The 27,281-nt window shown below is 37.2% G+C and overlaps 1 protein-coding gene across 14 annotated transcripts in view; it reads left to right on the top strand.

Annotated features, from left to right (window-relative positions):
- The window catches only part of PUM2 (pumilio RNA binding family member 2), an 84,624-nt gene that overhangs the window by 34,923 nt on the left and 22,420 nt on the right, over positions 1 to 27,281 (top strand). For 10 of the 14 annotated variants that reach the window (XM_063315034.1, XM_063315026.1, XM_063315010.1 and 7 more), the window contains exons 9-13: positions 10,279 to 10,421; positions 12,707 to 12,845; positions 20,457 to 20,600; positions 22,558 to 22,839; positions 25,397 to 25,633. In XM_063315034.1, the coding sequence (XP_063171104.1) occupies positions 10,279 to 10,421; positions 12,707 to 12,845; positions 20,457 to 20,600; positions 22,558 to 22,839; positions 25,397 to 25,633 (945 nt within the window). The remainder of the gene's footprint in view (positions 1 to 10,278; positions 10,422 to 12,706; positions 12,846 to 20,456; positions 20,601 to 22,557; positions 22,840 to 25,396; positions 25,634 to 27,281) is intronic. The other 4 variants (XM_063315087.1, XM_063315080.1, XM_063315058.1 and 1 more) reach the window with 1 other exon arrangement.

Raw genomic sequence — 27,281 nt, 5'->3', positions numbered from 1 at the left:
ATTCATCAAACATTTCTTTTAAGGTAGCTATTTGGCGCCCTCCAGTGTCCAATCTTCAAAGTCGTCTTATCAGTTTCAAAGTATACACACAGATTTTCCCACAAGAGAGGCTCCTTTCAGTTAACTTCAAAGTTTTAAATCAAGTCCATCTGAGCCTGTAATTCATTTAAAGCTTTCTAAAGCCAACAATAATCATCCTTTTACTGTATATTCCCCCCCCAAAAAATTTGTTATTAAACTTTACACTTGTAATTAAACTTTTTTTTTTAAAGGATTGAAGGAAACTCACCAATAGAACTTGCCAGTTTGAAGGTTCTCAATCTTTAAAAAAAAAAAAAGCTAAAGTGGGGGGGATTAAATCCAGATTGATTAAGAGATGAGCCTTGGTCAAACTTAAAGTCCATATAGGTGACATTAGCACCTATAAGCATGATGAAATCCTGCAATTCCCACCAACTGCAAAAATGCAGTTCCTGCCATCTGTTCACCAAAAAAAAAAAAAACCCAGCTGTACAGGGTACATACGGGTAATCTTGCAATCTCTCCTTACTCCAGAGAGATTTCAGCAGCCCAAATCCCGCATTCGGGTGCCATTTTCAGCCGCATTGCGTTTGTCTGTTCTGGAGGAACGTCAGTTCACCATATGTTTTTGGTTAAACGTACTGTTAGTTTTGCCACTGCTGTGTATTCTCCAAGTTTAAGTTCCCAGTCAGATATTGTCAGAATTGTATCCTTCCAGTGATAAAAAAAATTCAGTCTCACTGCTGCAAGCATATCTCTTATTAGATTATGATGTTTCTTGTTCATTTTTTCTGATACACCTAATTAAAGATTGTGGTTTCAAATTTAAATTCCAAAATTTTCTGCATTGTGCTACGTATATCTTTCTAGTACTTTTGAGGTTTTTTTACATGCGCTACATGTGATAAAATGTTCCTTTTGTTTCATGACATTTCCAACATTTATTATGGTATGATTTGTCTATCTTAGATAATATTGATGGAGTTGTATACCAGCTATAGAAGATTTTGTACCAATTTTCCTTCAAGTTGTAACTTGGTGTAAATTTTATGGATTTAGTTCATAATTCTTCCCACTGTTGTGTTGTAACTGTTTCTTTAAAAATTTGCATCTATTTTATCCATTTTTGTCTGTTCCCTTTCTGTATCATATCTAAGTAAAAGTTTCTATATGTGCCCTAACAAATAGTGTTGGTCTTGTATGAGCATTTCAAAAAAATTTTCTTAATATCCCTCTTTCCTTCTTGAGATCTGATTTTAACTTCCAGCAATGTGTAAGCACATCAACCCAGGTATCTTCTGGCTTTCTTGCAGTGTTTTTAATTTGTTTGTAGAGTCTGAGTGAACCATATCTGCATATGTAAGTATATTTTTTTTGCTGCAGTTGTCTCCAACATGAAAAGCTTTTGAGAGAGATGCTAGAGGTGGATTCGTTGGGCTTATTCCCTTTGTTGAATTCCATGCTTTTATCAAACTTTGTCTAATAATATGTCCTTTAAAATTTTTATTCTCCTTTGTATCTCTGTACCATAATTATCTATGAAGTTCATTGGCTAAGCTGGCTCTTTCCATAATTGCCGTTCTACTATTCAGGGATTTATCTATTCTGTTATCCATGACAGGCAGCTTTCTTTATGATACAGTTTAAAATTTGGAGGGACCAGACTACCTCTCTCTTTGGAATCATTTCTGATTCTGGGTCTTTTCCAACTCTGTATAAACTTCCTGACAGTTTCTTGCTATTCTTATAGAGTTCTCTCTGAAATTCTGATTGGTGCCACTTGGAATAGATAGTTTATCTTGGGTAGTACTTTCATTTTTATGATTTCAGTTGATCTTAACCACTTTAAGAAGCTTTTAAGTTCTTCTACTTTTCAAGGTCTCTTTCAACATGCAGGTAGTCCACATTTAGTGACTGTCTTGTATAGCAACCATTCCCACTTACGACGGTGATGGAAAGGTAACTTTACAAGCAAGTCCAGTCTTCATATTTATGACCTTCGCAGGTCTGTAAAACAAAGGAAAGCTGTAGTAAGATCATAAGCACAGTTGCAGTTTCACTTAGGAACTGCTTTGCTTAACAACCGAGTTGCTGATCCCAATTGTGATTGCTAAATGAGGACTACCTGTAGTTATTTTGATATTAAACCAAGGTATTTCACTGAATGAGCCATCTGACAAAATGAGCTTCCTGCAGAAGATTGATTTCTCATTGCGTTAAAAATCTTGTAATTATGTTTGGTTGTTTGAACATTGATTTTATATCCAGAATATTCTCCAAAACTATTAATTGTTTTCATTAACCATTTTATTGCCTTTTATGGCTCTATGATAAATACTATGTTATCTGGATAATATTTAAGTTTATATTCCTCTTCACGAATTTTGGACCTGTTACTTATGTATCAGACTTTTTCTGCCAATATTTCTAATGCAATCATAAATAATAAAGGAGAGAGTAGACATCCCTGTCTTGTCCCTTTACTGATTTGGAAATCTAAAGAGAGTGCTCCACTAGCCATAATTTTTGTTTTTTGCTGTTGGCATATACTTTTAACCCAAGCTTAAAATTCTTCTCCAGGATTCATTTTATTCCGTACTGCCAGCAGGAATTGCCAGTGAAAATTGTCAAAGGCTTTTTCTGTATGCCAAAAAATTAGAGCAGCTTTCTTCCTTTTTTTGTTTATATGTTCTATTGGTTATAAACCTACTGTTGTCCTTTATATTTCTCTTTGAGATAAAACCAGTTTGGTCAATATGTATGATCCCTGGGACACATTTCTTCAGTCTATTGGGTAATATTGTTGTAAAGAACTTGTAATTTACATTCAGCAAGGAAATTGGTTTATATGACTGTGATTTCTCTGGGTCATTCTGTTCTTTATAAATCAAAGTTATATATGCATGCCTCTTCCCATGTTGGTGGTATTGCCTTTGTTTCTTTAATTTCATTCATCATATTTGTCAATGGTTCTAATAACAATTCTTAAAATTCTTTGTAATATTGAGTTGTCAGCCCATCTGGACCTGGTGCTTTTCCTTATTTAATTTATTGCTTTTTTCATTTCTTGAACAGTTATAGGTGTACTTAGTATTTGTCTATATTGATCATTAGGAATATAATTCTTTTTAAAAAGCTGCCAATTATTCTATTGTTTCCGATCTTGGACCTTTTCTTTATTGCTGATACTGTTTGTATTTCTTTCTTTTTTCTAAGTTGATAGGCTAATAATTTTCTTGGTTTATTTGCACATTCAAAGTTTTCTCTTAAGCAAATTTTATTTTCTTCTGTAATTCTTCTATTTCTAATTGATTTAATTCCTATTTAGTTTCTTGCAATTCTGTCATCAGTTGTTTATTTGGGTTAGTTTTATGCTTTTGTTCCAGTTCTCTTATTTTGACATCCAATTGTTCTTTTCATTTATTGTATTCTCTTTTTTGTTTTGCAGCTAGTTTAAGTAGAAGGCCCCTCATATATGTTTTCCTTGTTTCCCAAATACTAGCATGAGTAATTCCTGGTGTCCTATTTGTATTGAAGAAAAAATTCAATTCCTCTTTATATTTTTGTAAAACTGTGTCATGGGGTAATAATCTTTTTGAAACTTGGGCCTCCAGGACTTTTTTCAAACTTTCATATCCTTTCAATTTTGATACGTCTTGTGTATTTGCTTGTAGATCTATTGTAAGTCCTCTTATTTCAGTTTTCAGCTGTACATTTGATTCTGCTAATTTATAAAATACTTTGTTCTGTAATTGCTGGCATTGATTGCTAATTTCTGCGGATAATGTTTCAAACATCTGGTTGATTCTATCAAATTCTGATTCTTCAGAATCTCCATCTTGCTTCTTATGCTTGTGAGACATTTTTCTATCTAAAGGATGAAAAATTACTCCATACAATTTATATGCTTTTACTTATGCATTTATGGGGGAATCACAGACCTTCCCGCCTCCTGAATTGAAATTACATTGATAGTGCTAATATCACAAATATAACATCGTCCTTAGCTCCATCTTGTGGCTTCTGTAGTTCTTCCTTTCTCTCTTTCTCTATAATCACTTTATTACCATTTTAAAACAAAAGATAAAAACTTACAAGAACTAATATTTAGAATGAAAAAAGAAGAAAAAGGAAAGAAATAAAAAACAAAAGTGCAGAAATCAAAGAGAAGAAAAAAAATATAAAGAAGTGAATTCTGGTTTTCTTTTACAGCAATTATAAATGTAAATGTAAATCAACTTCTTACTCTGTGGTTACAACATTGTTTACATTTCTTCTATAATCTATTTTTTCCTTATCAAAACCATTTATCATAGTTTCCTTTTTTTCTGTTTCCTGCAAAAAGTCAATAAGGGGTTTCATGCAGTTTCTGTAATTGTTGTGCCAATAGAGGGGAGAATAAATCCCAATTGCAGAGTGTTCCAATTTGTTTTAGAAAATAAATAATAAGCCAGTTCATTTTAAGAAATTTCAAGGTCAGTGTCCTATCCAAACAAACTCTTTGAAATGCACCCAGGTCTCAAAATTGGTGCTTAGAAATATTACAGCAAGTTGCTATCCCTTCACGAGGCTCATCACAATCAACACTGCCCCTTTAACTGAAATTTAGTGTTATGCAAATAGTGTTGCAATCCATGCTTAAGTTCCAGTTGTTGTTGTTATTTTCCCCTTATAAAAACATATTATGCACAAGATAAGAGTTAAGTCCCAGGAAGGAAAACCTTAGTTCTCACCAATTTCCTCTTAAAGATGTTTCTGAAACTTTTAAAAGTTTCTCTTTTGCTATTTCTCCCATCTCCCCAATAATTGTAAATAAAATTAGGGAAACACAGTTTTCTCTTTAATATAATTGTGAAGCCTTTGAAGTTTTCTCTTCTGTTTTGCTGTTTCCCAGATCTCCCTGAAGATTGTAAATCCAGTTAGGGGACTGTAAATCCAATTTAGATGAACTCTCTCTGTGCCTTGTGGTTTGTATATTTTAATTTTTAATAAGGATTTATTTTTTTATCATGATTGTTTTTATATATTTGTTGTTTTATTTGATTGATGTACACTGCCCAGAGTTGCTTTTTGTGAAATGGTCAGCCATATAAATTTGATTAACAAATAAAATTTGTAATCCAAGGAGCAAAAAGTAAAGAAGGATAGTTGTACATACAACTGGTTGTAAATTCTGTAAAATAAATGGTATCCCAAACTCCACAGCAATCAGCTTTCTGTCAGCAGAGAAAGAGAAGGGGGGAGGAAAAGTTCAGTGCTGTTTGGGACTGGTCAGCTTTCTCTTCTCTTCTGCCTACTCTTGGTGCTTGATGTTGGATCGAAATTAGCAGCCTGGGGGGTTATGCCCCCTCCTTCTGCCACGCTTTTTAAGCAGAACCTCCAGTATAAAACCTGAGGTTAAAAGAAAGAAAAAGAAAAGAAACCAGGACCAGAGCAAGACATGAAAGCTTGTTTGTGTATGGTTTCCCATTCCTCTATTTTTAAAGGTCTTTTACTTCAAGTGATAAATATTGAATGTAACCCCATGCCATAGCAACAACTAGCACAAACTTGCTGATCAAGAATGTTCATCAGTAGTAATAATAATTTTAATGATGTATTAAACTCATATGCTTCCTGACTCTCAACGACTCTGGGTGCTTGCAACAAAGAAATTACAATAAAATCAATAAAAGATGGCAAGTATGATGAAGCGAGGGGTCTCATTCTCCCTCTCAAAGGCCTGGGTGAAGAGCCACGTCTTCATGACTGTTCTAAACAATAGCAGAGTAGGGACCATCCAAATCTCAGGGGGAACCTTGTTCCAGAGGATAGGTGCTGCTACAGAGAAGTTGTACTTCCAGGGTCCCAATACAGTATATTGTTTAATTGAAGGAACCTGAAGCGCGCCAGCCCTTCAGGATCAAATTGGCCAGGCAGATACTATGAGAGATAGGCAGTCCTTCAAGTAACCAGGCTCTATGCTGTGTAGGGTTTTATAGGTAACAATCAGCACCTTGAATCTGGAAGCAAACTGGCAATCAGTGCAGCTTGTGAAGAAAAGGTGTTACATGGGCATACAGAGGCATGCCCATTACTGCTTGCGCCACTGCATTCTGGACCAGTTGAAGCTTCCAGGTAGTCTTCAAGAGCAGCTCCATATAGAGCATGTTGTGGTAGTCAAGCTGCGAGGTGACTAGGGCATGAGTGTCTGAAAGGCCAGCCAATCTAGGAAAGTTTGCAACTGGTACACTAGATGGAGTGTAAAGGCTTTCCTGGTCACAGCTGATGCCTGCTCTTCAAGCAGGAGCTGTGAGCCCAGGAAGGCCCCCAAATTGCATACCAGTCTTGAAGGAGGAAGTGCTACCCCATCCAAGGTCAAAGATGGAATATCCCCAGATCTGGGTGGCCTAAACACCCACAGCCTTGGTAGGTCTTGGTAAGGTTGGTAGGATTGAGTTGGAGATGATTCCTTCCTATCTAAACCTGTGCAGCCTCCAGGCATGAGGATAGAGCCTTGAAAGCCTCACTTGGCTGGCCCAGGTTTGAAAGATATACTTGGGTATCGTCAGCATACTATTGATACTGAACCCCAAACTGGCAAATGACTTCAAGCTGTTTCATGTTGATTTTGAAAAGGAGGGGAGAGAGTAGAACTTTGTGGCACCACACACTGGAGGGACTAGGGAGTGATCTTTCCCCCACAACCAACACCAACTGGAACTGCCCCTGGAGAAAGGAAGAGAACCACTGTAAAATAGTGCCCCTAATCCCCAGCCCACAAAGCCAGCTCACAAGGATACCGTGGTCCACCTCACAGGGATGCTGTGGTCTCAAAAGCTGATGAGACATTAAGGAGCACAAGAATGGCTGTACCACCTCCAATCTGGTTCTGCCACTGGTCATCAACAAGCAGGACCCAAGCTGTCTCAGCACTAAATCTCGTCCTAAAACCCAGCTGAAGCAGGTCTAGATAATCAGTTCCCTCCAGGGTTCTCATCAGCTGCAGACCGACCACCTTCTCAATAACCTTCCCCAACAGTGGAATGCTAAAGCTGGTTGACAGTTGTCAAAAACCAAGGGATCCAAGGAGGCCTCTTGAGAAGGGGGCATACCACTGTTCTTTCAAGGCAGGAGGTACCACCCTCTCCTTCCGAGAGGCTGTCACCACAGCCTGAACTCAACCACAGGTCACCTCCCAGGCCAGGATTCAATGAATAGATAAGGCATGCAAGAATTATTCAGTGAAGGCCAGAATATACTTTGGTTGATGTACTTAGAAATTGCTGGAAGGATAGAATCACATCTTAAGAATGAGGGAGGGACATTGAGGAAAAAAAACAATTTGAAACGCAGATACAAAATCAATACTATCTGTTAGGGTGTGTATATAAACTCTACTTACGACACAGAGACAAAACAAATAAAAAACTTATGATAAAATGGATGCAAAATTTTAAAGAAACTGTCACAACACAACAATGGGAAGAATTATGGATCAAATCCATAAAATTTATTCCAAGTTACAGTCTAAAAAAAAATTGGTACAACTGGTATGTTTTAGAGATGGCATACAAGTCCATCAGTAATCCCTGAAATAGGTAAATAATACAGTAATAAATGTTGGAAATGCCATGAAACAGAAGGAACATTTTACCACATGTGGACATACAAAAAAACTCAGAAGGACTGCAGTGTACTTTTCCATATAGTGCAGTGCAGAGAACTTTGGAACTTAAACTTGAAATGAAATCATAACTTTTTTTACTAGGTATAATCCCAGAATATAACAACAAGAAATATAATTTACTGAGATACATGCTCATGGCAGCGAGAATAAATTTTGCTCAACACTGAAAGAAAGATACAATTCTGACGATGTCTGACTGGGAACTTAAACTTGGAGGATATGCAGCAATGACAAAACAACATACAAATAGTCCTCGCTTACCGATTGCAATTGGGATGGGCAATTCTGTTGCTAAGTGACATGGTTGTAAAGGGAAATGTCACATGACCGTGGCCGACTTACAACGTCAGTTTGTCAGTTCCATCTCTGTTTGTTAAGTGAATCACCCGCAGTCATTGTGTGACATCATGTGACCATGACTTGCAACTTCCTGTTGGCTTCCCCATTGGCTTTGCTTGGGAAGGTTGCAAATGGCGATCACGTAACCTCAGAATGGTGCAACTGTTGTAAATGCATGCCTGTTGCCAAGCGCTCGAATTGTGATCACATGACTGAGGATGCTGCGATGGCTGCAACTTCAAGGACTGGTTGCTGAGCAGGACTTACGGTGGGGAACATGGCCGACTGAACAGCTGTGTTTGTGTGTTCCACGGACAGAACTGACAACACGGTGCTTTTTTGGGCTCGGGCAAGTTTTTACCTGAAGCCCAGAGCTTTTTCGTGAACAAAAAGAAAAAGCTCGGAATCATCCCATCTGCTCTCCAAAACACCGTCTTGTAGCCAGAGAATCACAAACATTGTTCGTGATGATCTGGTAAGAGACAACGGGAGGTGGGGACTTCGCCATTTCCAACCTGTGCTTTAGCCTTAAAGGGACATTTGGTCGAGCTGCCCCATTTCTAAACCACCCAATTTATATATATATATATATTTAAGTATTCATACCCTAAGAGAAGCTTTCTGTAGTAAGAAGAAGCAGATTCTCTTTGTGCTTATCATTATTTCTGGATTAAATGTTTAAATTTTTAAAAAGTTTTGGCTTGTTTTCCCATTTAAAGATTAAGGAGGACTGAGAATAAATAATTGCCTCTCTGTTACTATTTTTCTACTGAATTTGAAGGATTTACAGTTGTAATTGAAATTATTCAACCCCCATTGCAGATCAGGTTGATTGTCAAAATGTACAGACTTTCAGCTGTTTGCAATGAATAAATCAAACAAAAGCAATTGAAATAGCTCAATACAACGAAGGCTTCAAGTGGTGTCCCCAAATTCAACTGAAAATGCAACTTATAATGACTTCTCCAGTCTCGAGCATTCACTCAATGACAGTCCAGAGACTTTTGCTCATTTAACTGTTTGATGAAGCGAAATGTTCGATACAAGGTAAAAGTTGCAAATGGCATTTCCCGCGTGTTCTGCAGTTTAAAATCACACAACCTTCTAACCCCCCCCCCCCTTACTGCCCTCAAAGGCATGCACCTCCCCATACAAGCAGATGGCTGGGACGGTATGTTGGCCGTTAACCTTGGGCAGAGGTATCTAACCCAAACAAAATTCACACTCCGGTCAAAATCCCCCTCCCTGCTGGTGACTCTCAGTCTGCTGACACGGGTTTCATGGAGATGGATGCAAGTCCGATAAACATGTTCTGGAAATATTTGATCGGGGAGTCTGACACTACTGTTATAAAACATCTTAGAATCCAAATACATAAAAGATTGCTTTCCCAAAAACTATCCAGATCCTACGGGAGGATTTATTCATAGTCCCACTGGTGGCTTCAGTTCACAGTGCAGTGGACAAAAATAGGGCCTTCTCTGTAACGAAGTTCCGATTATGGAATTCCTTCTCAAGTATATGGCTGTCCCCCAGGCTATTCTGTTTTAAACAGCAACCAAAGGTATGTCTGTTCACCCAGGTATTTGTAAGATAACCACTGTTTAGGATCGGGCTATCCTGACTGCTTGTTAAAACTCTGCTTTCATTGGTTGCATCATTTGTCTAGGATTACTGGTTTATTAGATTATATTTATTATTTTGTATGCCACTTTGACTCCTTTGGGAGAAATTGCAGTATAAAACAATTATTAATATTATATGGATTTTTATTTTTGACTCTGTGTCTTCCACACTAGTTAATAAAAAGATTACTTAGTGTTGCTACCTAACGTACCTCAGAAAGCTTCACTTAACTGTTCTTTTTATGTTATGTATCAAATTACACATGGAACATTGATCTGAATGGGAGAAAGAAAGAGACATGATTAATTCTCTCATTAAAATCAAATTGTAAAAAGGATCAGTATGCCTGGTTTATGTTCCAGATGTTTAAAAAATACCTGCACTCTTATTTACAGTGTGCTACCCTACTACACCTTGTTGCTTTCAACTGTTAGGGACAAAAGATAGCCATCTTCTTTTGGAGGAGAAGGGGCTTAAGGTTTTTCTTGGGGGCATTTTGGTATGAGATCTGTAGTGATGCTTGCTTATTTATGATAATATTAGGTACTACCAAGCTACATTTGTTCCCAAGGCCTTGGAAGGTAAAAATATAAATATTTGGATAAAAATCTTCTCTTTGTCAGGGCCAGCAGTTGTTCCTCCTCAGTATTATGGAGTTCCTTGGGGAGTGTATCCAGCCAATTTGTTTCAACAGCAAGCAGCCGCCGCAGCAAACAGCACTGCCAATCAGCAGGCTGCATCACAGGCACAACAAGGACAGCAGCAGGTAAACCAGACAGATATACATGCCAACATATTCATTTGCTTATATATTTTGCCATCTAGCAGGCTGTACTCTGTGTGTGTGTGTGTGGTGTGTGTTGGGGAAATACTACCACATGGCTTGATATATTTGTTAGGTTGAGCAATTCAAAACCTTCAAGGGTATTTCATTTTCAGATTGGTCTGCAATTTTTAGGGTTCTTCTTCCATAAAACATGATACCTTTTCTCAGCTTAAAAATTGGAGGCTGCTGACTGAACTATTTGTATAGTCTTGATTTTTGAACTAGAGATACTTAGACTTTTTTTCCTGTTCTCTAGTTGATATCACATAGACTTCATGTTGGCTTTTGCTTTGTTAACTTGTAAAGACCCCCACCCTGAAGCAACAAAGATCAAATTCAAAAAATGACAAAGCCAGAAATCAACCAACCTGAAGGATGACTCTTGCTCTGAGCTCTGCCTTGGAAATAAATTGGAAAACTATTGATCCGTCCCACTTGGTCTCTACTCTCAGTTATATCTGAAAGGATCACAGAGGCATTTGATCTATAAGCATGTCCTACAAAATATTTGAGTATCATCGCTATTTTTCATTTCCATAGTTCCCTGCCAACTACCATACCAACTCCACCAAGCTGATTCCACAAATAGAGATCATGTTCTTGGAGGGGCTGTTCATCTAGCTGATATGATGGTCACCAATTTCTATTCCCTGACAAGGAAGAATGCAGGATGCAGAGGGTGAGGGAATTGGCAAAAAGTGGGTCCCTGTCTTGCATAAACAGAAGTGGCTTTTGCTGTTTAAAGCTAGAATCAGAAAATGTCTCTTGGCATTAAACACTGAGTTTATATGAGAATAACTATCCAAGGCGCTGATCACATAAAGCTGACTTTGTCTCAGGGTGTTTCAAGGGGAATTGCATTATACAAAAGTGCTTGAACAACATAATTCAGTGCTTTATTAAAAGAAATACCCTGTTTTTAATTATTTTAATTAATCCATGTTAATGTTCTCTGACAACTAAATTTCTGCCTGTTATTAAGTGGTGCATCTTAGGCTCATACAGATGTAACATTTCCTGGCTCCTAATCATACTTAGATTCCTTTCCCCTTTTATTCCTTTTTTCAGAGCTAACTTTGATTTAATGTTACATCAGTTTGGTAATAGTCAAAGGATAGTTAGAAGGTGGCTTTAAAACTCATTTTTAATTTTTTTTAATGATCAGTACTATTAACCTATGCACTGCTTCATGATTAATTAGAGAAACGCAAGATAAGAAATTTGCACGTGGTACCATTTTTAAAGCAAAATGGCTGAATCAGGATGTGTCTGCAGTAAGCCCTAAGATAGGATTTTGTGAGCAACACTTCTGTGTTTCATGCTATTTCCTATTACACATTAGAATTGGCAGATCTCTTTATTTCTCATGAGGATAATTAATAAAAAATAATTGGATGTACAGCTTTAAACAAAAATGCTAAAATTGCCTTAAAATAGCTCTACAGTTGAAAAGAACTCTGTAGTAAAAGGAATTTTAAAAAATAAAAAATAACCTTGATGTGGAAGACAAAACATTAAAACATACGAATGAATGTGTATGAAAATATTTCTACTTACCTTTTTCAAGAATTGTTGAGGTCATATGTTAAATGAGTTTTATTAATCTTTCCCCCAATGCCCTTTTTGGTGACTTCCATATTTGTATATTCAGTAACTGAATAACAGATGGAACATGCTCATTATCTATAATTTGAAATGTTTGTGGGGTACATAATTCAGTACTCAGTAGCTCAACCTGATCCGTACTGACTGTGCTTGGCAGCAGTTGGCCATGGTTAAAAGTACTGAGAATAACTTGCACTAGACAAGAGATGCTAAGAAAGAGGTTGTCATTTTCTGTTAACAATTCTTTATATATGATTTAGAGCCAACAAGCATTACATCTGCATTGATCCAAGAGAGTAAATATTTCACTAAATCTAGTAATCCCAATTTCCCAGTAACTGCAATTTTAGAAATGTTAAGAAACAATATTTAAAGGCTGGTGATGGCTATAAAGATGGAACTCTTACCTGTTTGCCATGCTTACCTACTGCAATGAGTAGAATTTGATTCCTTGCCATTTCTTGAGTTGTGTTTAGCAGTATTGAATTTTAGAAAGCTTCATATGTTGAACTTGCACCTCTTATGCCATATATTTTCTATCAGAATAATCTACTCCTAGTACACTTTTCTTTTGTTTATACACTTAAAAAAATACAACGAAAGCCGTTGGTCTTTTGTAGGTTCTTCGTACTGGAGGAAATCAGCGCCCTCTTACTCCCAATCAGAGTCAGCAAGGGCAGCAGGCAGAGTCACTTGCAGCAGCTGCGGCAGCAAATCCAGCTTTGGCTTTTGGTCAGGGTCTTGCCACTGGCATGCCAGGTATATAATGATGAGTCAAGAAAACTAAAAACTCAGCCTAAATATCCTAAAATCTTGATGTTATCACAATAGCCTATTTAGCTGTAATTTCTTTATAACTGTTGTTTAGCCTGGATAAAACTCTGAAATGTGAATTTTCACTAACTATGTTTACAGCTGGCAGGATCAGCACAGAAGAATACATGTGGAGAAAGGAAAAGATTGGGGAATAATATGTAATGCAGTAGCCTGGTTCCAACCCTCTAGCATAGGGTGTCACATCTGTACTACCTCCCAAAAATTAAAATTGCCCAATTCTAATCTCCCATTCACTGAACAGCTTCAGAAGACTAGGGAATGATAATAGTTTTCATGTAAAAAAGGGGACTTTGTTTTATTTCTGTGGTGGCACTTTGTTTTCTGCTGCATTCTCTTGTACCCTCCAAAAATATCCATGCCAGGGACCATCTGAAATGGAAAATGAACCATAAATGAGAAGCAGTTCCCATGTGCAAGCAGAAATGTGCTCACTGAACAGCTTGGAGCCAGCACAATTTTAATGTGTTTATCTCAAAATGAATTTAGTATTTGTTATAATACGTAATACATAACTTAGAACTCAATTCAGCAACATTTCAGAACTGTTATTTTTTTTAAAAAAGAATTCTGCCTGAATTTTAATCCATATTATTTATATTTATGTATATTATGTGTCAATATTAAAGCACGCATTTATAACTTTCCTTTGGTTAATAGTAAATTAAATTTGTAGTGCATGCATTTCTAAATTAGAAACTGGACTTGCATGCATAGCATTTAAGCTTTGCAATGCTGATAATGCAGCTCTGTTTCTCTGCTTTTATGCAAACCACAAAGCTGCAACTGGCTATAATGGAGTTTAAAATGTCTCTTTATTGCATAATGGTAAGATTTTGTAAGACAGTTTAAACTTGCTGATAACACACAGATATGTCTATACACTTGCTATAGCTGCTGTGGCTATGAATGCAAAGGGTAGCTTTGAGCACTTTTCATTTGGAACATTTCATCTTCCTAGCAAATGGATCACTTGATGATATTCAGAATAGAAGCTGTGAATTTGTGGTACTCTTTGTGCAATATGACTGACAAAGTCAGCTGTTCCCTTCGCCAGCTGAATTACTCCTGTTCACCAGGAATGCAGATTCAGGGATCATTCAATCAACCATTTCAGATTTCTTTTAGTTGCTGCAAAGGAGTCTGTGAGGCTGTCAGTTCCCTCCCTCTCTCTCTCTCTCTCTCTCTCACTCTCACCCCTATGGAGCAAATTAAAAATCCAGGTTGGTTTGATCATGGATAGGAGCGGGCTATCAATGCACACTTTTACAGTACATAAAACATAACAAGAGTATACATGAAATGCCTAAAGGGACCCATTTGTGTAGTACCACTTGATGGAGATAGTTGGTACTACCAATTTTCTAATTGGTCCTGTCTCTGCCATTAACTGGATTAGCATATTATCACACACTAGTGCCTCTTCTCTTGATCCCGTTAAGCCTGTTGTGTGAATATTGTATTCAATGCGTGCGCGCAGGCACACACACATTAATCTGTTCAATCATGTCCAATCCTCGGAGACTGCCTGGACAAGTCCCTGCAGTTTTCTTGGCAAGATTTTTCAAAAGTGATTTGCCATTGCCTCCTTCCCAGGGCTGAGAGAGAGTGATTGGCTCAAGGTTGCCCAGCTGGCTTTGTGCCTAAGGCAGGACTAGAACTCACAGTCTCCTGGTTTCTAGCCTGGTGCCTTAACCACTACACCAAACTAGCTCTCCTCACTATATATTATTGTAATCTAATTCATTATGGAGTACTTGCATGCAAAAAAGAGAACAGTAATCTCTGCCCTATAAACAAAATTTATTGTTGAACTTTAGGTATTAGACAAACTTCAGTAGGTATTTAGCTGTTCTGGTACAGATTTGCTAGCAAACACTTTGATCTTGGGCCACTGCATAATATTGCTATTTTTAAGATTACTTAGAATGTATTTATTTTATTTATTTATCATATTTTTATCACTGCCCATCTCCCTCACACATGTTGACTGCATTCTAACTGTTAAACTAACAACAAAATAGAAGGTATAGGAATCCTTAGCATTCAAAGTTACAAGTATTCTCATATTGTATTACAATATCAGCCATGCTGTGTTTAGCTTCATCTTATATCAGTGCCATGTAGTTTCAGTCACATTGAATCCAATTTTAGTTGGCAAATCCAGAGACTGTTTTTAATGTTAAGCACTTAACACAACTAAAGAGAGAGTCTAAGTGGACATAATAGCAATTTCTTCTAAGTAAACACATATACGGGTAGTCCTCAACTTACAACCACAATTGGGACCGGAATTTCCATTGCTAAGTGATGTAGTCATAAAGCGAGATGTCACATGACCGCATCGCTTAGTGACGGCAATCCCCCTTGCAATAGTAAGTGAATTTCACTGGTCATTAGCCGAGGACATACCCCAATCCAAGCCATTCCGAGGTTGGTCCCTATGCTGAACTATGCAGCTCTGGGGCTGCTTGCCACACTGCAGCTTGGGCCTCTTGGTGCCCCACAGCTGCCCCTGGAAGGCTCAGTTGCCCCAGTTGTGGGATGCGAAGAAGCCCCTGAGCCACAGTGTGGCAAGCAGCCCCAGAGCCACTCAGTTCTGGGACTGCTTGCCACCCCTCAAGGCAGGGTGCAGGGTGGCCAAAAGGGCAGAGATGAGGGGGCGAGATGTGTGGTGGGTGTTGAAGTGCCCCTGCGGTCATAAGTACATGTGGGCTGTCAAGCACCCAAATTTTGATCACGTGTCTGCGGGGGCGCTGCAACAGCCGTAACTTCAAATACCACTCGTAAGTCCCTTCGTTCAACACCAGTGTAACTTCAAATGGTCCCTGAACCAGAATAAGTCAAAGATTACCTGTAGTTCTGTGTTAGGACAATGAGTACCTATCCATGTATACTTGGAAGTAAGTTCTGTAGTATTTTCACCGCTGCTCCTCCTCACTTCCTCATTTAAAATTACCCTAGTTAAATAGATAAAGATACCAGAGATTTTGTTCAGTAAATTGCAATTAGATATTTTTGAAGTTAAAAAAGATAAATTTATTTTAAAAAGCATACTGAGCAAGGAAGAATCAGTATAATTGCTAGAATACAAGGCCAAGGCGCTGATACAATGATTAAGCTGATGGTGGTGGTGATTAAAGTGGCCTGGGTAAATCGAGAGAGGATTAAATTCAGTGTTATGAAAAAGAAAGTAATGCAAAGACTGACAGTATTACAGGAAAACACCCTAGATCTCAATTTTGAGTGTATTTTACCTGACTCGGGAACCTTTGAATAAGCAGAGTAGTAATAAAAAATGATAAATGCCGTACCACTAGCATGCTCATACTTGTAGAATAATTAAGTAATGCTTTCTTGTTAGAACTCAAAATCACTACGTAGTATATTCCATAAAGTTAAGAATTCTGTTGTGAAATTACATCATGGCCGTGAATGGCAGTCAGAGGGAACTGTATTCATGTACACCCTATCTTTAAGAGTAGCTATTCTGCTCTGCTACCCTCCTGACAAGTTTAGCTCTTCTTACTTGACGTGGTTTAGCTTTCATTCTGCCAGTGGAAATTTCTGCAGTAAGAAGACAGATATAAACCAAGCTTTTTCTTGCTAGTAAGATCCCGATTACTACAGCTGTTTCAGCTAGTAGGAGAACCAGACAAGAATAACTTGGCATTGTGCCTTAGAATTCTTGCTTATTTTAGAGAAACCTTTTCTTCTCACTTCAGGAATGGACAGATATGTATAGTGTTAGGACCTGTGTCACCATACTAATGAGAACACATTATGATGCTAATATACGTATTTCTTGTGTATCTAGTACTGCTTATGATGCAAATTCATTTTTAAGTAAACTGTTATATTACTTTTAACATCCTCTAACAGATTATTCTACATTCTTTACAGAGGAACAGTGAGCAGAAAGCAGTGAAAGCCTGATCATTTGCTAGCATGTGAAAATGTTAGCGAAGGTAGTAGAACAGAACAGCACAGTTTAGTTTTGTGTATGCATCTATAATATGAAACCCAGTAATTCCATTTTTCAGAAGCATGTTCTAGTGACAATATATATGTAGTGATGACTTAAACCTGCATCATCTTTTTGTCACCTTTTTGCCTCTTTGATGTATTTGCTTATTTAAAGTTCATGCTCGAGAGAGATGTACTGTATGCAAGACATATAAGATACAATCCTTTCCAGGATTACGTGGGTAGAATGTTGTCACTTAGAACATGGCTATGATTCTTGAAGAATGGGACGCTGGATCATTTCACTTAAGTTTCTTTCTACTTGCTTTAGTTTCTTTGATAGATTTTAGTATTCTTGTTAAAAGGACAGGTACAGTATCATGAGGAACATTTTGCTAGAATTAAAAGAGAATTGCAGCTATAACTTGGTTATGTCAGTACTTGCATATATTTTACCTCATCAGACCAGGGGAATGATGGATCATATGGTTTTGTGATGCCTGGGAATTTTATAGAAGGTTTAAATACAGTCCTGCTAATATTTCCTAGTCTTTATTTGGAATTAAGGAATTTTCATTTTTTATTTGGAATTTGGAATTAAGGAATTTTCATGTAAGACTCACATAATACAGTTATATCAAACCTTCCTAGTATTTTGGAGCAATAATGTACCAAGGGCTTTAGCTGAAGCCAGGAAATTCATAACAAGTCTGTCTTGGATCTTACTCTGTAGCAATAATGGTAACAGTGTGAAGTGACCACTTTGCCAACATCATTCTGTAGGTCCCTTTTGGGTGGCAACAGGCCTTAGAAGAGGCCATGCAAAGCAGTAACATGAAGTCTCAGAACAACTCTGCCCTGTTTGCAGAACCTTCTCAATTATATTGAGTACTTAGAATGTGTCTAATTCAGATTTAATGTTGGTTTGGAGGCAGAAATAACCTTGGACCTCCTGGTACACCACAATTAGATGTCTATAATCATGCAGAAATTGCTAACTATAACATCCCTCCCAATTGGCCATGCTAGCTGAAGCAGCTAGAAGCTGTAGCTCAAAAGTACCTTGAAAATTACAGGGTTGTCATTGCTTTGGTAAATTATCAGAAAATGAGTGGGTGGGGTAACCTGGAAAATTTGACAACTTGGAAAAAATTGGCTTTGGAAATTATGCTGTTCGTTCTGGTATTTTAGTGAATTATTTAACTGGGGAGGGACATAGGATGTCCGAAGTCCTTGGAAAAATGATCTTAGAATGTATGGCCTGCATGTTACTCTTCCGTGCCATATTCATGGCCTGAGAAATGCCCTAAGGAGTCGATCTTATCCTCATGTTCTCCATCACGTACATGAATCTGCTGGAGTAAACATTCATGCTTTTGGAATGGCAAGCCATTAAAATGTGGATTACACCTAGATCTTTCATTTTTATCTTTTGACTTTGGGGTACTCTAGAAGCTTTTGAGGTGCTGTGTGCAAAGAAAATGACCAATCTGGATATAGGGATAGCTGTGGCTATTGATTGGTTGTATTTGCCCTGAATGAAGAATTAAGTAATCAATGTAGTGCTGCGTAGTTTAGCACTACATTGGGGGAACTTGTGGGGGTGGTGATAATTGCTTTTTTACACAGTGGGAATAGTATCCTAGTTGCAGCTCTGCCTGGAAAGGGCTGATTTTGCATATTTTGGTGACTTCTGAAATGGACAATTTTAATGTGCTCTGCATGGGGCTGCCTTCAGTGATATTTCAGAAATTTCACCTGTTGCAGAATATGGCTGCCCAAATAATGGTTGAAACCAGCTAATCAATTTGTGGGATACTGATATTCCTCCAGCTGCATAAGTTCCAGTGCATTTCCAAGTCCAATTTAAAGTTAGGAGTTTAACTTCTTAAGGTCAAATAATTTGGGCTCAACTTAAAGGACAGTTTTTACCCTTATTAACTTGCCCATTTTCATCAAGAGAGCCCCTTTACTTGGCATGTGTTGCTACCAAGGACTCATTACAATAACCCAACTTGATCTTCTCTTGTGGGTTTATCAGGACCCTTTTTTACAAGACTCTCTTATTCTTACTAATTTAGTTTGCATTCTTGGGTTGCTAGAATCTATTTTCCAAGTACTATATAAAACAATAATGGCCATAAGAAAACTTAAGAGTTGCCTAGGTTATTCTTTTTTTTTTCATTAGCCAAGGGATCTTTGTATCTTGCATAGGGCAGAAATAGTTTTGACTTTAATACCGGGAATGTATAAAGTACATTTTATAAAGTAGAAAACCTAAACGCATGTGCTTGCTGCCTCTTTCCAATAGCTTTAGAAGACTGCTATCACAACCTTACACTACTTAGTACCTGATAAAATTTAATATGTCTGAAGTTTACAGTCCATCCAGTAATATAATCTGATATATGGAGTTCTTGACGCTTTCTGAACTTGGTTGTTTGCTTGCAGATATTTCATTACCCAACTAGGTAACATCACCAGTGCGAGTGAGTGTGGGTTTGCTCCCTGTTTATATGCAGTAGCTTGCCCTGCCTCTGTGGGTGGGGATGTGGCTTTCTCCTTGGTAGTTCCTTGACTGGGGTACTGTTTTCTGCTTGATTGTTTGCCTGGTGTTAATCCCTGCTTATCTGAGTGTTGGCTGCTGGAGAGGATGGGTTCTGGTCTTTTTGTTTCCTTCTTAGCTTTTTTATTGACTCTTTTGAATGGTGGGTAAATGTGTTTTATGTGTCTCTATGTGTTTATCTCTGACAAATCAGCCTGGCAGGGCAAGCTACTGTATATAAACAGGGAGCAAACCCCACACTCACTCACTTACACTGATGATGTTACCTACTTGGGTAATAAAACATATGCAAGCAAACAACCAAGCTCAGAGAGCACCAAGGACTCCAAAGTTCAACCCTGAGGTACAGATATTCTCTTCTATTATAATCTGATACAGATAAAGCTGGAGCTAACCTCCCCCCCCCCTTTTTTTTTCTTACCCTGACCTATTTGTGTGATGAAATGATCAAAATTCAAAAAGACTTCAGCTGGCCTAATAAAGGTGTTGCTACTATGGACTGCATTTGTAATTCTTCTGTAGTTCATCTGTTACTGTTTTATCACGTATCTTTTACATATGCTGCTTTGGAACAGTACTACCTTAATGCTTCCTTTAAAATAATAGTAAATACTTCTGTAGTATCATTTTGCCTGTCTAGGAAAAATGATCTGGATCTATCTTGCATTTTTCTCCTAGCTTGGAAAGATCAGGAGAAGTTGCCAGGAGAGTCCTGTAATGTAATGGCAGTTGAGGGAGTAAATATATGAAGGCAGGAGGAAGGGGCAAATGCAATACCTTATTTGCTCAGTCTGGGGATGAACTATTTAGCCTTAGACAAACACATAAGTAGCATATTATACTGTATCCTGAGTAACATTTAAGCACAAAAAGAATTAAGTTTTTTCAGTTCTAGAAAACAGGTGACCAAGCTGCCAGTTTGCTCAAAGTTAAAATAGCCAGTTAGATGCAAAATGAAGTTTTCACTCTAAAACTTATTAGATTGTGTGTTTTGTATTGATTAGGCTATCAAGTGCTAGCCCCCACTGCATATTACGATCAGACGGGTGCCTTGGTGGTAGGTCCTGGGGCCAGAACTGGACTTGGAGCACCCGTCAGGTTGGTGGCTTCAGCCCCTGTTATCATCAGTTCTGCAGCTGCACAAGCAGGTAAGTAGCTCCTCTGCAGTTTTATGTTTAAGATATTCTAACAGTTTTTCCCCCTCTTTGCATTCTTCAGGATAGTATTATTCAGAATATTGATTGGTTGGCACCTTCACACATAGATGCAAGAACATTCTGATCTAGATTATTTCTCTCAACATTTGCATTTACAGTATTCTATCATTTGTCCCAGAGGCATAAAAGATTTCAGTTACTGTTTCCTAGGTTGGTTCAGAAGCACTCCACACCCTGACATTCCTTCTTATTTATGGGATTATGTAGAAAAATGTCTGTATGGAACAACAGTGAACATTGTTATAAGTAATAGTCTCAGCATGCTATAGTCAAAATAAATTCTTTTCAGCCATTACAAATATATCTATCATAAAGATTATACAAACATGCACAGGCGTTTTACCTTAAGAGACCTTGCTTAGGATGCAGTTGTTGCGATATGGAGAAGTGGTTCAGTAGCTAAACTGCATTCCTTGCTTTTGGCATTAAATAATTGGGCATTGCATGGATATTTTCTAGATAAACAAAAGTATATACTGAACTAATAGTAAAAACATGAATTCAAGATGTGTTTAAAGTGCTGCAAACTGTTGGAGATGCAGTTCAAGAGTTGAAACTAACTTGTGTGGTTTGTGCTTGTCCTGCTATTGCCATATTTGGGTGTGAAATCCATAGGATTATCAACATGACTTACAGTAATTGTTGCTTTTCAAAGAAACATATTCTTCTTGGCTGTACCCCTAAAATTTGGACTTTTATCAAACTCAAGAATTACGAAATCTTCATGAAGGGGGGTGATCACAGGATAATTGTATACCTCATCTGCCTCAGTGAATTTCTGACACATTACATTCAGTTTGTCCACACTTGAATTGGTCTATCTAACGGGGGGAAAGGAAAGTGGGCCTTCAGGCACTCCTGTCATTTCCATTTTAAATGTATTTATATATTCCATATGGACTGCTAATTATAATTCTTAATTTTTAATTCAGACTATATGTATTAGCACTTCCTAATGCTTATGCAAGAGGACAACCACTGACTATATTGTTGATATTACTGTAACACTGAAAGCTGAATGTAATATTTATATATTTTTTCTTAAATGCATTATAGTACTGCTATCACAATAACTTTGCTGTAGGGGATATTAAGAATTTTTGTTTTGAGCTCTGATTGAAACAGCCTTAATCAAAACATTATGTTATATTCTAAGCTGGCTGTGTTCAAATAGAGCAAAATGTAGAATGCTTGGAATGTTCCACCATAGGAAATAATGGGAGTAAGAAGCTTATTTTGTGTTTCATTGGTTTTCTTTCCAGCGCCAAAACATAAAGTGATAGTCCATGCTGACTGCTGCCTATCATCTAGCCTATAGAAAAAAATTGGCAAAGGGAATGATTTAAAAACAAACAAACAAAGGCAGCTATAGAAGCCAAGCATATACACAGTACTGTTAATTTCAGTATAAACTATGAATAGCAATAGCAGCAAAAATATTCTTCTCTGACTTTTGACTTGAGGCTTCTATTTCAAGCATTTGGTAACCTGCCAGTATTGCTCAAGAAACAAACAATATAGTCTTTGCATTTAGCATGCAGCATGAAGCTTAACATCCCTAAGGACATATTTGCATTTGAATTTTAAAAGTTTAGAATCGGAAAATTGCAATAGTATTAGCAGTATTTGGCAGGGCCTGGCACAGGTCTTTGCATTTGTCCATCACAGGATTTGAGACTTTAGGAACACTCAAAACCACTTGAAACAGCCCCATTTTGTCTTAAGAAGACAATGTTCTCAGAATACTGACGTACCCCTAATAATTTTCCTCAGGAATCTTAACTCTTTGTAATGAAAATTTGCCTTTATGGGAGAGTTCAATGAAAGTTTCTAAAACTTGAACCGTTCTACATTCCTACTGATTATTGAAAACCATGGTGTCTTACAGCTGCTGCAGCTTCAGCTGGAGGAACAGCAAACAATATCACAGGAACCACAAATGGGCTTTTTCGGCCCCTTGGTCCTCAGCCTCAACAGCAGCAACAGCAGACAAACAACAATCTACAGTCTAATTCATTTTATGGCAACAATACTTTAACCAATACTTCTCAGAGCAGTTCTCTCTTTTCACATGGTCCTGGTCAACCAGGAAACACATCTCTTGGCTTTGGAAGTAGCAGCTCCCTGGGAGCTGCCATTGGGTCTGCACTTGGTGGATTTGGCTCATCTGGTAAGTTGTTACTTTTAAAGAAGGAAAACAGTGAAGAGGCTGTGATTCAAATAATTTTTTTCAGATTATTTGTGTGCACTAAAATGCTTTATCTGGAATTGTATGAAGTGAGTTGGACCAATTAGGCCTTGCATATGAGGAACAACTTGTATTAGTGACTGTGAAAGGTAACTCACATTTTTAGGGCTTTTTAAATAGCTTGTTTTTGTGCTTATGTGATCTTGTATCCAAGTTTGTTGCATAAGTGTTACAAGGGTTACTTCTGTCACAGAGGTGGGCAAGAGATATGCTTTGTCTCTCCTTCCCCCTGTCTCCAGCAGCATCAGTTATCAGAAGGACTGTTGCTGGAAGTGAACAACGGTTTCCTTTCTCAGTGTGACAGGGATGCCCTCAAGAACATCTGGAGGGGTGTGTTGAGCATTCTTTACTCTTTAAGCTAGGCATCTTAGCGTGTGAGAGAGTAGAAGCAAATACCTTCCATTTCCTGCTTGAGGACATTTTGCTTCTGTATGGAGGCAAGGGACTTTCTTTTGCAGTTGTCTTGGAATTCATGCAACATTTGTCTTTCAGACACCTTGCAGTAGGTAAACTTTGTTTAATTGTTTCAGTTCAGAGATGCTAACTCTTGTCATTTTCTGTAATTTCTATTGTATAATCTTTACTACTTTATTCACAGTGTGATAGTACATACCTCCACCCCCCTGCTTAGATTCATAAAGTTCTTAGATTGTGGAAATTGTTTTATCACTGGAGAACATGTCTACAGATACGTATGAATAGTTGTTTATTTTGCATAGGTAAAGGCATGAAGAAGCACACACAATTTTGTGCACTGTATAAAAAAGTGAGCTTGCACACCTTGACCTTGGAAAATGTCCCATGTGAAACAATTTTTTAAATATTTAGAGGACTTATTAGAGCTCTTCATATTGACTGTTATAAGCAATTCCTCATCCTTTTTTTGTCTTGTAGAATCCGTATTTTGGTTGATGTCCACTGAAATTAGTAAATAGAAAGAAAACACTGTAAAGAGAAAGGGCCTAATAAATACACAGTCATTCATTACATGTTTTTAATTGAAAGCTATTAATGGAAAAATTGAGGATGAAGTTCCTGTGATTTTTACTTAAGGAGAATAATATCCTTAAAATAAACTTTTTAATTACAGGCTTTCAGTCTTATTTGCAGTTCTGCATTTTTATAATTAATTCCTACTCTATATGAGCTCAAAGTTCCACTCAAACAAATCCTGGCTGATTATATAAATAAGTTTATTCAAATCCATAATTAGTTTCTTTAAAAAATAGTATATGACATAGGTTTTTTTATACCAATCACCCATTTTTTTCCCATCATTGCATTTAGAATAGAATACTATTCTAAACTAGACTTAAAGTGTAAATCTCTGATTTTTTTTTAAAGCTTTTGCTTTCTATTCTCAGAACAATTCTCTCAAGTAGACAAGACCCTGACAAGTCAGGGTCATCTAGTGAGCTTGACAACTGAGCCAGGATTTTAAAATGGGTATCCATATTTCATTTTAAGTTTGAAAGAAAACTCACCCACCCCATATTTTAGCGCTCAGTAAATTAATTGGCTTACTGTGCCATCTTAATCTCTTCAGAGATCACTGCAGTTTCTTTTCTGCGTTGGACTGAAATGCACTAAAGTTCTAAATAAAAAATACATTTGCTAAGTAGGGAAGTAAAATTGTAAATATAGCTAAACAGCTCAACATTCATAATAAGTGGTACCTCAAGATTTACACTGGTAAAACTGCTTAGGTGAAACATTCTATAAGATCAATCAATATACAAGTATAAACAAATATACACATATTAACTAAAACTCCTAGCCCATACTTTTATGAACACATCCAATTTTGTTATTTATATTTGTTCACCCATTCCTATATTCTCTGTCTGTGATCCAAATCATTTTAAGACTTGCCTTCAAAATACCTTAGACTTTTTAAAAAAATCGAATTCCTTCTTCATTTGTTGGTAACCAAGACTGCATAGTGTGGTCAACATGTGTAATTCTGAAGAGTGTAGAATCTAAGGGTAATTTTAGTAAGAGCTGTAAAACAGGATGAAACAAATTATTATTTTGGCTGTCTGTATACAAAAACTCCTGTTGCATGCCTAAAATATGACTTGAGTAGCTCCCCCTCTCAAACCAGTAATTAAGTTGAAAAGAAAAACTGAAGACATTTGCAGAAATTATTTCCACTTAATATTCTACTTCATTGGTTTGTATTAACACACTAAGAAATGCCTAACTATTGGTCCCAAAGCCTGACTCCAGAATACCAAATACTCTGAAAATGTTACTAAGTCTTGAGTGAATCAAGACTTGGAGGTTGCTTAAACTTTTCCATTATCTGAGGAATGCTTGTACTCATTTGTGATTTATTAAATCATGTGTGGTTATCACAGTAATTGTCTCTAGCATAATCTGATTGTTATAACTATTGTGATCATATCTTGTATTGCCCAGCTGTAGGTTTTCTTTGGTTGACACTGTATGTAATAGGGTCTTTTTATTTCTTCTTCAGTTGGCAGTTCTGCAAGTAGTAGTGCCACAAGGAGAGAGTCTCTATCTACTAGTTCTGACTTGTACAAAAGATCTAGTAGCAGCCTAGCACCCATAGGGCAGCCATTTTACAATAGTCTGGGATTTTCCTCCTCTCCAAGCCCAATAGGCATGCCTCTGCCAAGCCAAACTCCAGGACATTCACTTACGCCACCGCCATCACTTTCATCACATGGATCCTCATCCAGTTTGCATTTAGGTAAAAAAAACAAAGCCCTTTTTTGTTTGTATATGTTTGTGTGTATATGTATTTTTATATGTATATCAATATTTTATGTTGGGTAAAGATGTCAATCTGCCTCTTTGGTAAAATGTTGTATAGGGGGCCTAGTCCCAGTATGTTGCTCAGGGCAGTCAATCTTTAACTGATTGGTTGGTCATGGAAAGTAATCAGCTTTGGGTGCAAAGTGTTTGCCCATGCCACCCTACAGATTTGCCACATAAAAATGAAGCCTGATACTTAGAAAAATAAGAATGGGGGGTGGTGGGGTGGGGGTGTTGTATGACAGGCAAAATATATTTTTCCCTGTATCTGTGTTAAGCACGCATCTTTTTTTAATGGAGTCAGCTTTAGGCTAATGTTTGGTACATGGTAATGATACAAGTTTTGCATCTTTGTTTAAAAAATAAAGCAAAGTATGCAGTAAAGAAAACTGCTTTTGAATCAACAGGGTAATGAATTTGCAATAAATCTTACAAACTCACTTTCAAAACAGACAAATGAAAGGCTTTAGGGAAATAGCAGTGGCGTTCAATCTGTAATGTGTCCTTTCCATTATACCTGTAGTAATTTCATGCTTGAACCAGTGAGGATGTATATTGCCATGGTTTATAACTAGATGATACTGCTGACTAATATATGTTAAAATTACATTATTTGTGGGACGTGCTTTGCAGTATGTAGTCATATAATTCCCTATTATTAATTACGTATTTAGCGTAAATTGTGAATAAATTAGTTGCTATGCTTTATAGTTGTGAAGAGAACATTCACTAAGCATTTTGCTAGAGAAAGGCTTCTCACCATAAATGAGATCTAAAACTTGGATACTAAAAATATTTCAAAATTCACACGTCATATACACTTTCTTAAACTAAATTTGCTCCGTTATGGCACATTGCCCAAATAAATACTCTTTAGTTCAAGCACATACCTGCAGTGAGGAAAAAATGGACTAAATAATGCTTCAACAAGCAAAATTGTTGCATAGGTAGAAGATGAAGGTGCTGCTTATATATTGTCATGCATGCAGATTTATTCCAGCTACAATGAAATAGTGTTCTTGAACGTGTTTACGGTCTTTGCAAGTCTCCAAGTACTCTTGGAGTCCTAAGTCAGATTGGATATTGTTGATGACAAAGAAATCTCTACTTGGAAAAAAAATCAGGTTCCTTTGTACACTGCTTTTTAAATTTGGTCTATACAACATTTGACTGTGCTATGTTTTACTTTTTTACCTGTCCCTAGTTTTTCTGCAATGCCATTCTCATATCAAATAATGCAGCATTTCTCACTGCAGCTTCAATCCGTATGCCCTCTGGAAGGCTGTTGCTAAAAATAGGGACTTTCAGAGGAAGAAGAAAATAATTATGAGTGAAGCCCCCCATCCCTCCTGTGTCCTTTATGCACATAGATCTCTGGATTCTACCCAGAATCAGATATTATATGAAGTATATATACTAAGTGATCCTAAGATCAATTATTACTCCAAGATAAATAACATCTAATCAAAGTTAATGTACTCCAAGTTTCATAAGCAAATAACCAGTTTTACTTGTCTGATAGGTAAATTGAACTCTTCAGCAAATGCTGACATATACTTTCTGTGAATTAAACATTAATTTCA

This window comes from Candoia aspera, chromosome 1, assembly GCF_035149785.1.
Source record: "Candoia aspera isolate rCanAsp1 chromosome 1, rCanAsp1.hap2, whole genome shotgun sequence".
Classification (NCBI taxonomy): domain Eukaryota; kingdom Metazoa; phylum Chordata; class Lepidosauria; order Squamata; family Boidae; genus Candoia; species Candoia aspera.
This window is presented reverse-complemented; position numbering and strand designations above follow the sequence as displayed.